We start from the raw sequence: 14,659 nt of genomic DNA on the forward strand, positions 1-14,659 counted from the left end.
TGGTGAATGTGGCCCAGAACTCATTTAACTATTACTTCAGGAGATCATTTAATGGGAAACAAGCAACTGAGACACTGTTTCTGGGATATGAAACCCACCAGGAAATAACCTGGATGCAGACATAATAGGACATGATTGTTTTCCTAATTTATACATTACATTTATCACAATTCAAAAAAACCTGTTCAAATATATAAACTCAGCATTCAGTTTTGTCCTGCGATGTCAAGTCAAGTTGCAGTACAGACAAAGTTCCTGACTGGATAGACACCAGCACATCAGACTGATAAATATGCAAATGTTTTATTTTGGGACAGAATTGCCATGCTATGCTCCACAGCTGTCAAAAATCCAGACGCAATACTGTCCCAGAAAAAATGCCCCTTGGCAGGCTACTCAGAAGACTGAGCTATCCATGTACTTCTAGCCAGGTGATTTCTCTTAGCCCCCTCTATAGCTAACAGCAAGAGAACTGCTTCTGCAGTTCTTCGTGGGTATAGGTACTTCTGGATTCCTGTGTGGGTGAAGGGCTTCTCGCCCCCTTTAGCTATAGAGGGGGCCGTAACCGTAGAGAAAGACTATCTGGCTAATGTTCCTTGCCTATGATGGAGAAGTCTGATTGCCCATTGAGAATCCCTCACACAGTTTCCATACTAAATGATTATTTTGTTTAATAATTCCAGTATTTCCTTTTTATACTCCTGCATGAGAAAAATCTAGTAATTCTCTTGTGGAATTTGGAGAGGGCTTGTTAAAAAGTTGAATAATATTCAGCCCTTGCTCATGTCCTGGATTCTTTCTACAAGTACATATATTCCCCCACCCCGCCCAAGAACAAAAGCTTGCTTTTTTGGCATTTTTACCTCAGCCACTTAGATTATATGGGTCACAGTTCTTCCTCTTTTCCTACAACAAATGGGAACAGTTGGACATTATAATCTTCCCTCCACACTTTTTGTGCAGTTTTCATTACAGACCATACGTATTTCCCTTAGCTGCAACTTGCCCTACTTTGTAAACATGGTTTGAACAACCATAGGTAGGAAACGGCCTCTTAAACGCAAGTATTTGTTAGAATATTATGAGAAATGCTCTAATAAGCTATCTGTGCAAGACAACGTTTTAATGACTGTTATTGTAATGTGGCACTAGAAATAAATTAGATGCCCCAGTTGTCAACCATGATGGGTTCTTTTAAAAATCCACTACAATTTACAACACAATGACTAAATCCATCACATATAGTTGTGTAAAATTTACAATGTAATGTAGTAAAATATAGCCACCCTAATAAAAAGCCATATAAGTCATTTAGAAAAGAAACAACCATTTGCCAGAAAAAAAAAAAAGGAGGACACGTCAACAAAGAGAAAAGGCTTTCTTTTTCAGCCTTTCCCTACTTTAGGGTCTAATCCTGCCCCTGTGAGAAGCACTGCAACAGTCTAGTTCAACAATGGAAAATCAGAATCATGAAAACAGACATCGTTAATCAGGACTGACACCATTGAAAATAATGTAATCGCGTGGGGCTGATGCAGTAATCAGTATAAAACCTGCAGATTTGTGCAGCTACAGCATGCCAGCTCCTTTGGAGGCTGTATTCTGATGGGAAAGAATTAGCTTTACAGTTGCTTTGCTTTGTGAGAGAGCAAATTCTTTCCCTTCCAGTGGAATACACCCTTTATTTCCCTTCTTGACTGCAGAATAAGCTAGGATCTGACTTTTATTTCTTAAGACTTTGCTTTAGTATGGAAATGGCCACTTACTGCAAAGAGGAAGAGAGTCACAGTCAGCTGTAGTGGCATCCTCAAAACATGGAACTTAGTTGCTGGTTCAATAGGGTGAATGCTGCAGTTTCCGTGCCCTTCTAGCCCAGCAACAAAGGAGCATTCCTCACTTCTCACTGTTGAAAGGGCTCCTGAACGAATATCCTTTCTGCTTCCTGTTACCCTGATGAATAGACAGATACAACTTCAAATGTGCTACAGTGACACTGGTATGTTGGACTATTACCCAACAGTCTCAACTCTTCCCTCCCTCTCCAGTTTTGCCATAAAACATAAGCCTCAGGTAGACCAAAATGTATCTACATCCCATCTTTGACATTGGCCAATGACAGATGATTAAGAGTACAAGAAACAAGGCAATTTCAGGGTGTTTCAGGCCCTGATATGTCCTCTCAGCTTCTTGCAATCAGCTGTTTATGATCTTTTCAGGAGGAGGTTAGACATTGATTTCTTTCAGCTTCAGTTAAATCAAGAAAGCCAAGGTTTTGTTAAGGAAAAACAAACACCCAAATACCGGGCTGCAAATTTAAAAATAGGAAGAAATTACATTTCCTACCCAGAAGAACTGAGGCATGGAACAAGCCATGCTGACCCTTGTGTGGGTTATAACAGAAGTGGAGAGGGGAAGATGTCTGCTTCCAAAAACTGTTCTTCCAGCTTCTCTAAATGATGAGCCTGGTGGGCTGGTTAAGGTCACCTTCCCTGACACAGAGCCTGCTATGACTTTCAAAGGTGTGATTCAGTTACAGACAAAGTAGGAAAGATTAAGCTTTACTTCCACTCATTACATTCCAGGCAGTGGATGAAGAACAGTCTATCTACATCTGGGGTCATTATTTCTACTTTGATGATTCAAAACAGCTTTGATATTTTCCACAAGCCAGCCCTTAACCGTACTAAATCATTACTGAGACATGCTTCCCAGTAAAATGCCCCTCGAAGGCACCTCTAAGCTTTTAGCATCCAGAAAGAGGAATGTCTGTAGGTTGAGAAGTAGGATGCGGACTTCAGCAAGACAAATGGGTCAGTACAGAAACCTCTCTGCTATTGAACAACTGAAGGATTTGTCCAGATCAATGACCACATGCCCTTCATACAAGTCCAGCACTCATCCTTCTTAGGAAGCTGCTTTTAGACATATGAGAAGAAATCTCACCAGAGATCGGAAATTAAGGTTGGGGTATCTAAGAATCCTTCCCAGCTGCATTCCTTCTGTCACATCTTTTTTCCCCCCCTCTTTGACCCCTTTCTGTCAGTAGTTGGTCAGCTTTTCTACTGGGAAATGTATTTTTATTTTGCTTAGTGTAGGCTTGCTGCATAACAAAACGTATAGCTACAGTTAGTGCCTTGGGGGGGAAAAAAAAAAAAAAAGAAAAAAAAGACTGAGCTGCTGGTTACAAGATCAGCCTTTGCACTTGTCACAACAACCTATTCTGATTTTACAGTAATCAATGCTCAACAGGGTCAATAAGAAACTTTCTACTGACCTTAATAGGAGCTGGAGCTGCAATGCTACAACAGTGATATTTATTAAAACTTAGCAAAACAAATTGCTGTTATTAATGTGCAAGGCCAAATATAGTTGCATCTCTTTAACATGCTGACATAGTGCAATTAATTTTCAAGACAGCAGAACAAAGTATTGATACATAAAGCCGTCATTCCAATTAGAAAGACATATCCCAATTTTTGAACACCCATACAATGATTGTGACATTTATTTAGAATAAAACAGCCTGTCTCCAAGAGACAGAAGTGTTTATTTTACAATCCCTCTTTGTAATATGCTGCTTTTTATGTCCAATATAAAACACAGTGGGAGTATTGTTGTTAATATAATAGGATGGTTGACTTCTTTTCTACCACAGTGAAATCTTTCCTATGAAAAGAGTAGGGATGACAATTTCAGAACCATTGTGAAGTGGAAGGGAGGGGTGAATGGTGGGAGAGGTATTACTTATTACTTTAATTGATGAGTTTTCCTGTAACGCTTGTCAGCCTAATATCTAAGCAATTCTCATGCAACAGTAACTTTCTCCCCGGCTTCTAGTGAAACCCACAAAAATGTTCTTATTTCAGTTTCAGAGAGGTGTAATCTGAGGAGGGTGGGGTATGGATGATACTGGGAACACATCAGGCAGTGGGAAACAGGATCAAGATTCTTTGTCTGTGAGTTCAGTGTCTGAATCCCCCAAACATCCCTCTGCTGCATGAAGCAAGTGACCAACCCAAGCTTGCAAGGTTTGTTTTGGCTAATGGAATTTGTGAATGACTGGCCCATTAGCTGAAATTGTAAAATACCGTAACAGAATGGGAGAAAGGATGAGTGGACAGAACACTAATCCAGCAGCTCTACCACGCACTATGTCAACCTTTAGCAAATTGCTTGGACTCTTGGTACATCCCATCTCCAATGTGTCAAATGGGTTACTTTGAACCCACCTTGCAAGGGTCTACTGAAGCAGTGAGTTGAAGATTGAGAGATGTTCATGGAAGCATTTGGGAGAATTCAAGAGGTCTGCAGGAAAAAACCCAAAAGTTTTAAAGGGCCCAAGTCTTTTCTTATCTGGGTATGGACCTCTAACATCTTTGTACTGTTTCAGTCCTTTATACTGGCAGACAAACACTTGAATAGGGTTGAGGATCTTACGTGAGGAAACTGTAGCTTTCTCAGGAAGCAGCAAAAGGGAAGGCACTATTTTGCTCCAGAGGAGCTCTTCTCCACCTCAAAGCAGCAGTTTTCATTAGGCTGGTGCCAGAGGAGGAGAAAAGAGGATTTATTTTCTTTCTAGAGGAGTCCCTTTTGTTACCTGGTGGCACTAGGAGAGAGAAGAACCACTGTCAAACAGAATCCTACATAAGATGTTTCATAATCCCACAAAAACATTAGAGGCCCTAACGTTCAGCATTGGCATCCTGCTTTGGGACCTCAAAGAGCTGCTCAGACATTAGCTAATTACACTTGGCACAATCATCTCATCTTACATGCAGACAGACACATTAGGTCACACATTTGGCTGGTATAAAGTTTTGATTTTGGCAGGATTGCTCATGTACTCCATCTGAGGACAAGACCCTTTGTTTCCATTTCTTATACATAAGGAAAACTCACAACCTTTTATCTGCAGTTTCATATAGTGAGGAAGGACCAAGGCGAAGGTTTCACCATGTGTAACCACAGTTCAACCAGGAGGTTCCAAGATGCTAAATTAAGAGTTCTTTTTGTTTGCATGTAGTATCAGCTGTTACCATAGGGTAACACAACAGCACCGATAATGAAACTTGACTCAGATCATGGTGAAATGATCCCAAAAGAACAGCACAATTGAGGTTTCTCAAAACCCATGGAGGGCTGCAAGGAAGTTAGACAAAATGGAAGAATACATTGAACAGCAGAGTTGAGGTCTCACAGGTCAGAATGCGACTTCATCCTGCTCATCTGGCAGAAGCAATGCCACCGATTTCACTGGGCACTAGATCAATCCTACAGAATTTTGGAGGGAAGTTTGCCACTGGATTTTGAGATGGAGGGAAAGAAAAGCCTGGGCAGGGGGAAAATATAGCTTCACTACCTGTACAAGTGCTAGCTTATCACTGCCACATAGAATGAGAAAGGTGGGAGTTTAACAGAACTTTAAGAGCTTGCTTTTCTCTGATGGCTGTAAGTCAAAGAAATCTGTGTTCTTGGCTCTTTTCCTGAAAAACATTTCTCTCTTGATAATGGGGGGAGGGGGACAAAATAAGGCCATTAATCAATAACATATTGTATACATCAGTGGTCACTGTACTCACCTGGACCCTAAGCTGGCCTTGCTTCCCCTTATCACGGCTGAAGGATCAACAGCATTTCTCGCCAGTGGGTCCTCTGGAAGCTTTGCCAGGCAGGTAAGCAGCTCATTAAGATCATCAGCTTAAAAGGTCACTGGCTTACTGACTCCATCACCCAGCAGTTGTGACCCACCATTAAACATACAGTTAAGCCCAGACAGGTTCACAAAGGTCATGTACTTATCACTGTCTGCAAGTTCAGGGGTGTCATTCTACTGTCTTACCCAGCAGAGCAATGGCAAACATACGCTAATGTAATTGGGGAAAAACATATCTTCAGGTGAAAATCTGTGAAATGCATCTAAAGATGCTTGTTTTTTCAATATTGATTTTAATAAGGCAAGAATTAACTCAATCACAGAATAACTACAGAATAAACTCAATGCAAAAATAAAACATCTGAATTACAAAAAAGAATTCATGCAGGAAAAAAAAGGAATTGTCTTAAAGCTCACAGCTATCCTGGGCTTGGGATATTTTTCATGAAGGAGGGTTAAAATGAAGGGCAGAGACAATGCTACTTATTTATGGCAATCAGTATATCTGTACTGAGTAGCTGCTTGTTATACTGTAGGTATTGTTAGAGGAATATCTGAAGAAACGACCTGTCTTGTGATTAGAAACTCAGTCTTCATCCTGTATAGTTAGATGAGATTGAAATTTGATGGTGAGCCCAAGACTTCATACAGGAAGAAGCAACAGTATTTAGCTTTTATTTTCTATGGCCAACTGCGGCTAGCGGAGCACCGTAGAGGGACAAGTTTCAGTTGTGCAAGAGTGGTCAGTGGGACTTCCTGAAGCTACCTCCCCTTCCCTAGTCTTCCTTGAAGGCAGATCTCAACACGTGGTACTTTTTTGCTTGAAGACAGTTGTAGCTGGAAACCATCTCATCTGTCTTGTTTGATTAAACAGTGGAGGACTCCCTGCTGAGGGGGGCTACTCTTGTCTGAAACCACTCGTTGAAATCCTCTTCTGGCATCTGCACAATATTTTCACGTACAAACTGAAACAGAAAAAGGTTCTTTCCTGAGCTTTTGATTTATATGTAAGAGAGAGATAACCTATGGGAAACTATGAGCATTGTAACAACAAAACAAACGTAATGGCTTCTGCAAACAGTTAGTATAGTGTTTTATATCACCAAAACATTTTTAATGCAACTTTCAGAACAGCTGGATATGCTCTAAAATGAATTAAAAGGAAAGCTACAATCTCCATTGCAATTTATATCCCGAATCCTTCCAAGTCAAGTTTTTCTGTTTTAAACTTGCAGCTATCTTCTACCTACCATTGCAGTACATACATTAAAGCAACTTGAAGTTAACTAAGAACTTCATCTGGAACGTCTATCAGTGTTAGCCAGGTCATATTCAAGTAATGCTCTTCTTGCTCCTAAAATACAACAATTTCCTTTATCTATTCCAGTCAGAAGGAGCACCAGGGTCCTTCTTCATCTATGGCTATTTTTGAAAGATGTATAAATAAATAGATAGGAGATTCAGCTATGCTCACATGTTTTTCTCTATTACTATTGTACTGATATGAGGGATCAAAATGCAAAAGGGAACAGAATGGAAACAGCAAAGAAATAGATCTAAAACCAGCAAGCAAAAGAGGCTTATATATGGAACATCAAGGCAAGGCTGCCTCTCTCATTAGTGACTATGCAAATTAGGGCACAAGACAGAATGGCTATTTTTGAGACATCAAGAAAATACAGGTAATCTGATCTCGACATCTTGGGTGCTAAATCTTTGCTTTTTTAAGGTATAACACTCAATATAGGCAAGACGCACAATAACCTGCTCCCTCTCAGAAATTTCTGTTGGTGTTATAATTAGGGGAGATAACTGTGATGAGAACAAAAACCACAAGGTGGCATCATTGCCATTTTTTGTAAGTTAGTTACCTGGTTGGACTACATAGCAGTATACATTCTAAATGTATTTTTCTCTTTCTTGTGTCCTTCCTCTTCTGCCAGTTGCTTCTAGAACTACAAGAACTGAGCCCCACTTAACATCTTGAGAAGCAGATTTTTTTTTTTTTTTTAACGTTGCTGAAGCAAAACAAAGATATCTGCTGAGATCCTGGATCAGTGACGTAATACAACACTTGAATAGCTCATGGATGTAACTATTGGGAATGACAGGCCTTTTCAGGGCACAAGAAGTTAATGTTTCTCTTCAAGTATCCTAACAATTTACGACAGATGTCACTTTCACTGTGGTGGTAAATAAATCAACAATGACATCATATTAAGATGATACTGACTAATAATCCAATGCTTGTCATAACATCTTTCTTCTGAGGAGTTCAAAGTGCCTTGTAAAAGGTGAATAACAGCATCTTCATTTAGTGAGATCCTAAATGATTTCATCTGGTAACTTTCCACTGCATGAATTTCACCCATAGGTGCCTGCTCTTCCCACCCTCATCACATAGAGAATCAAGAACTGGACTCATCTCACCTCCACAGCTGCAGCAATTTCTGGAGAACACAGCTCCCACACCTGTAGATCAGCCAGAGCCTTAAGAAAGGTGTCTGGAGGAATTTTCAAGTCAGGAGTCTTGCCATATTTTTCCAGTTTCTTTAAGATTTTCTGTACGTTACAGTCACTTTTCACAGACTCTGGGAGTCTGGCAAGCAATACAGGAAACCTTTAGCAGAAAGAAGAAGAGCAATAAAAGAGAAGCCATGGGAACAAATGCATATCTGATTAATAACTCTGGGTTTGCCTGGCATTTCTGCCACTTCACTGCCTCCATAACTTCCGCAGGAAAAAAATGGCTCTTTGGGGAATGCAATACTCAGTGTAACTCTGAGTGAATAATGTGAAAGAGCTTTACTTTATTGGACTTGTGCACCAATTCCCTTTGCAGGGCATTGAAATAGATGCTTCTTCATTGTTCATTTAAATTTTGGATGACAAACTTGGGTATGTAAGGAAATAATAAAATCCTAACAAATGTTTCCATTTTACTACAGATTTGTCCTCTTCATCTTTTCTCTATTTATTTTGTTTAGCCTCTACGGATTTTCCAGTGCAATCAGTCCCTGATCTGACACACTTTCGGATTCTCTTTACTATCCCTTTTCCCTGTGCTATCATCATTCTCCTCTCTCTCTGTCCTGTCATAAAAATCACTGATGTAAGTGTACTGTAACACGCAGTCTTTACCATTTCACTCTGAATATAGAGATTCAGAAGGAGAATTACACATTACAATAAAAATAAAACTCTTGTGAAAAGACTACTTTTTTTTTTTTAGTGTTCTGCATAAATTCTGCAGTGCGGCTTTGACAGTTCTGAAGACTGATGTTCCAAACCTTTCTAGACTGTGCATGACTACGGTGTGCTGTGGCTTTCATTGCCAAGGGCTGAGAATTTGGCAACACATCAAGCAAGAAATGCTGCCTCCCTCCAATTTAGGATACACGTTACTGGGACAGTAGGAGAGGGGTGAGAAACTTCCTCCTTAAACCAGTAAAAAAGGAAACACGTAGGTTCTCATCTTCACTAGGGCCAGTTCTATACTCAGTAGTACACTGCTGGTATGGGTATGGCTGTGCAGTCAACTCATTATCAGTGGCTAGATTACCCAGGTTACCATAATCTTGTCACACACAGGCCTTTTATAACCCATCCGTATATTAGGATATTTTATTTGAGAAAGGAAGCTATGCTTAGCGTACTTTTGTACTGCATTCTTCGTATTTTATATTATTTTGGGGTTTTCTCACTTCACGAGAGAGATAAGAAAACTAGACTGACAGCATATACTAGCAAAGCGTTCCTACTGTGATTCAGCTTTCTGGGCAAGGCAGTGTTTGCAAGGGTACGGGAAAAAGAGGCCCTATTGTAAATGAAACAAGTGGTATGGTAAAAGCAATTTCTCTGTCATGACTTGTGTCTCCACAAGGGGGTTGCCCAGCCTTGTCAGAGATTTCACTCTTCATTCCCCTGGTGGATAGTGCTTTGCACAGCAGGCCTGGCATAGAAAGCTAAACTCGTCTAACTATGCTGGCATAGTCAAAGCAAGACAGCCTCCTCACTAGGGAAGCACTATTTTCATATGAAGCAACAGTGAACTTTAGTACTATTCTTGCATAGGGGGAAAAGTAAAAAGCCATATAGGTATAGTCGCCTTTATATTCATAGAGGTTTGTCCAAATCAACGCTTCTCCTCGCGGAACTAAGTATAAAAACAAAACTCCATCCACTCCAGTTTCAGGGCTTATTTAGGTGCCAGATCTTAAATTTGTGGGACAGCTGGAGCATATATGTTTGACAACTAAAACTGGAATTCTGATAGATAGACCAAGACTAGGTTAATTCATTAATGCATAACTGATGTGTTCCTGATGTGTCCTGGGCCACCTGCACTTTGGACCCGAGATTAGAAATGGACTTTTCATTATCTCAAATTATGAAGGGCAGAAGGCTTACTATCAAGGAGAGTGAAACAGGGCTGGCTGAAAAAAAAGACAAACATTCCATGCAGTTTGCATACTCTGTAATCCCACATCCAAGGAGATCTCATGGACAGGGCAGTAGGGAACACGCTGTGAGCTTGCTGAGGTATTCTGGTAGGCTATTTCTAGTGTGTATCTGGAAGCTGATCACTGGATACAGCTAATATCCTTTCAAACATAAACCACTAGTAATCTGCAGAATTGCTGTACTGGGAATCATTCAGGTGATTACTCTGCTTGCCCTTGTTAGCGTTGCAGTGTTATCCATGTGCAGTTCAAACATTGGCAGGGAAAATATTTCTCTTTTTAACATGGATGGCTAGAGTCAAAGCTGCCTTTGCCATCAGTTTTAATACTGTGAATGTTCAGTTCAGTAAGAAGTCATGAATCTAACCCATGTACGTTTACACAGTATCTCTCATCTTCAGGGTACAGTGTGTTTTATATACTTCCTGGTGGAAGATATCTCCTATAAAGCTGCACACTTGGGGGTGTGTGTGCAAACGCAACGAGTGCTTTTTGCCCAATATTACTGGAAAGGAACTCTTCATTATCCCCATTCTTACCATTTCAAATTAACCTATTTGCTGAGCAGGCTGAGATCTGCTCCTAGAGATCATATCTGCATTTTTGTTACTACCAGTTTGGAAAGCCTGCATTTCCAGCAACTGATTTAATGGTTTCTAGTGATAGTCTGCTTTGGGGAGAAAAAAAAAAAAAGGAAAAGAAAAAAAGTTTTTTCGTACTAAAACACAACTCTGGGATGCTGACAATCTCATTTGAACTGAGGGCTTCTGTGCCTCCTTACCAGTTTAGTCCATCTTCACCAGGTTCTCTTTTGGGTCTCATGCCCAGCTGTCTTATTCTTTCCATGTCTCTTCTGAAATACGTCAAATGTTTCAAAGCCTGGTATTTTTGACAACATCGCTCTTCCTGCTTCCTACAAAAAAAAAAGGCACCTTAAAAGTTAAAGCCGTGTTTTAAACGTTATCATACTTCTGCATAGTTAACTGGGAAGATACTAAGGAAGGCAGAAAACAATAAATGTGAAGAAGACATTGCATCTTCAGTCTGTGGCACTAATAGCAATTTTTGCTTTTCCAGTGTCCTGCATACATTCATATTTCTACAGATATATTAAAAGTGTTTATGTTTTGAAACAACTCTGAGCTGTAGGTAAGAAACAAACTTCATAATCAAAACAGGTAAATTGAAATTCAATCTCTGCTTTCTATCAGGTATCCACTGCTTGAAAACAAACAGAATACTGTGCAGTGATTTAAGGTAAAATATTATTTAAAGCACAACAGAAAAGAGGTGGAATAGAGTGACCTGAGCTAGAATCTTGATCCAGAGATTGGGGTCATATGCATTCCTACAAAAAGTACTACTGGGTTATAACAAAAACAAACATCTGTTTTCCAATAAATTACTTATACTATATCCTGCCAAACTGAGGTTTCATCTCCAAATGCTGGTCAAACAGAATACACTTTGTATGGAGAATGGTAAAATAGCTGCAAGTAAGTTTTCATCTGCCTTATCATTCCAGCATCCTGCAGTATGGAAGGACTAGTTCCTTATGCAGTCACAGCAGCTGCTCAGGGACAAAAACAAGTACCTAGCTCCAGATAAGGAAAGCTCTGGGCACACACAAAAAAAAAAAAAAAAAAATCTAAGTACAAAATGGAACAGAAGAATAGAAAGAAGAAGGAAGAGGGGGGAAAACAAACTGTGCCTATAACACCCTCCAGAACCACAATGTAGAGAAGGATCTCAGGTCTGATGCTGACTGAGACAAAAGAATATGCACAAACATCACAGATTAATGTTTCTGGCTGAAAGGAACAGGATGACAGGCTTCAGCTGGTCAACAAGGTAGAAATGTCACTGATCTAGCAAAAGGCCTTGAGAGAGGACATTGCAACTGTTACTGTGAGAAGTCAAAGTAATGCTGAAGAACAATACAGTGATCTCTGAACTGAAAACTCTAGACAGCGATATAGGTTGTATGTGACTGAATTTATTGTTCTGTCTTTGGGTGAAAAGGACTACAATGTCCAAAGTAAATATATCCAATGTTTTTAGCAAAACTATTTCCAGAAAAGTCATTCAGAAATATCCCAGAACAGTGCTGTGAACGTTTAACCTGTAATATGTTTTTTGTACATGGACAGTCATAAAACTTTGTATCATCATCCCTGTATTCTTATTTTAATCCATTCTTTAATCCATTATAAACACATATTTAAAAGGCCTGAAGACAAGTCCTAAATCTGGTGAGGAGCAATGTGTGGGGTATTTTAAGAGAAAACAGTCTCTTCCTACCTCTCAAGGCACTCTAGAGTATCATGTAAACAACAGGCTGCTTCTTCACGTACTGCTGTGAACTTTTGCCTCATATCGGCACACAAGTTAGATTTGCTTTTAATGAAAGAGCTGATATAGCAGCTGCAAGTAAAACAACACAAAACTCAAATTAACATCTTGTGGTAACCATTTTGTAGTAAGCACCTGTGTTGCTCAGAACATACAACTATGTGAGCCCACATTAAATTCTGAGATCTCCTATTCTCAGTCAAAATCCAAACTTAATATAATTTTCAGTGTTTTTTTTTAATTCATCAAGTTTATGAAAGAATTTTATAAATAAGAAAATATTTGTAAAGTATATTAAATTTGGATTTGTACCGTCTTTCATTGCAGTCACATCCTTCTAGGAAAGTGCCTTTGCATTGCATTGAAATGCACTACGTGTGCTGCAAGGTTTCGCTGGCCTGCTCGGGTCTCATGTGACAAAATTGCTCTCTGACATTTGCATGCCAAATGCTTTCCACATACAGAGCTGAGTTTATAAAACACATAATGTGCTTCAAAACCAGATTTGTACCCTTACCTCTGCCTTCTGGGCTTCTGCTTTCTTGATATTACACTCTCTTGGTCCTTAATGAATGACATTTTTACCCCGTAATTCTTCCGAGCCACTGGCAACAAACTGTAAGACACAACAAGGTTTAAAGTAGCATACCGTATACCTTCCCCAGAACGTGAAAAATTCTACAGGTTCTGAAAAAATATTCTTAACATTACAGACTTGCTGGAGCCATCCAGGTACAAAATTTATTTCTCTCAACCTCAACTCAAGGGGGAAAAAATGCTTCAGCAAATTCTAATTGTAAGAATGGTTTGTCATGTTGATCTTATAGCTGTGGAAACCATCACAGAACTGAGTAATGAGGGAACACATCTAACAGAAGCTTAGCTGGAAATGTTACAGAGAGACTACTGAAAAATGCAATGGCAGAAACAGAAGCAATTCTACAAGAATAAGATAGAACATCACTTTTCCTACAAAGTTGCTGGAGCATAAGGTATCTTCTGTTTGCAAAGGCAAGATTCATGGGGCATTTTCAAGAAAATACATGCTGCTTGCACAGCTGTAAAATGGGCTGTTCGTCTACCCATGCCAAAAACCGTAAATGTCATCTGCATTCACTGAATGCTGAATTCAGTTGTTCGGGGCGGGGAGAGGAGCCTGGGGAGCGGTGGAAGCATAAGCTCTGTCCTGAGTGGTTGCTTTTCCTAGTCATTCAGGTAACGTACCGCTGCACTCCAGTCTTCTTAACCATAGCATCTCTTCTATGGACCTCTTTTGACACCTCTTCATGTGTTATCTGGTTGACTTTCTGTAGAGCTGATGAAAAAACCAAATCTGTAAAAACATGTCAAGTCAATAGTACATTCCTCTCTTCCTTGCAGAGGATGCCATGTATGCTGGCCTGAATGGGACATTCTAAAGAAACCTGCTATTTAGTATTTGTAAAAATTAAAGTTTCTTCCAAAATTTTTAAAGAGGTTTCAAGATAGATACCCAAATATGAAGGCACCCAGTTCATTAACCACTTCTTAAAACATAAGCTTTGGTCTTTCAGCTGTGAAAAAAACCCACCATCTAGTAGAAGATACTAAATATTTTTTACATTGGATGCTTATAAAAATAGTGTATTAGAAAAACAGGTAGATTTGGAAAAACTATGCAAAAAGTCAATTTTCACTTCCTGTACTGTGCTGTTAGCATCTCAAGTCTATCGTATCACTTTGCCATTCTTCTTTTAAATGTCATATAGAATTTAATACGTTTAACATCAAAAGGTATCTAATTGTCTTTCTGTGTCTCCTTATCAGCATCCACTAAAATTTAAGACATGTCCTCAAGTAGCCTTTCACTTGCTGTAGTTTCCAGATTATGCACCATTCCATTGAGCAGATCTCTCTCTCTCTCACTAATAACACTCTCTTACTTTTTCTGCCTTCCACTGTAATGTGAACACGTATATTCTCCTCTCCCTTGAATACCTGGAAAGCCAATTTAACTCACGTTTCCTTCAAATGGACATCTCTGTTTCCTTTCCCACTGCTGTTTCATTCCTGCTTTGATGCCAAACCCCTGGAGAGACACTGAGACGGCCATCTTCTCTGCATTATTCCCTCTAATCACTCATGCAGTAAAAAACACAACTGTCACACTTAGTTATTAAAAATCCTAGTACAAGCTGCCAAATTGTAAGTC

General features: G+C 39.5%; 1 protein-coding gene across 1 annotated transcript in view; it reads right to left on the reverse strand.

The window, feature by feature from the left end:
* Positions 1–6,269: 6,269 nt before the first annotated feature.
* The window catches only part of CCDC60 (coiled-coil domain containing 60), a 62,341-nt gene continuing 53,951 nt past the window's right edge, over positions 6,270–14,659 (reverse strand). Inside the window, 6 exon segments of the mRNA XM_054219911.1 lie at positions 6,270–6,618; positions 8,084–8,273; positions 10,898–11,029; positions 12,418–12,540; positions 12,986–13,084; positions 13,693–13,783. Of these exon segments, the coding sequence (XP_054075886.1) occupies positions 6,520–6,618; positions 8,084–8,273; positions 10,898–11,029; positions 12,418–12,540; positions 12,986–13,084; positions 13,693–13,783 (734 nt within the window). The 3' untranslated portion in view covers positions 6,270–6,519.

This window comes from Rissa tridactyla, chromosome 13 (genome assembly GCF_028500815.1).
Source record: "Rissa tridactyla isolate bRisTri1 chromosome 13, bRisTri1.patW.cur.20221130, whole genome shotgun sequence".
Classification (NCBI taxonomy): Eukaryota; Metazoa; Chordata; class Aves; order Charadriiformes; family Laridae; genus Rissa; species Rissa tridactyla.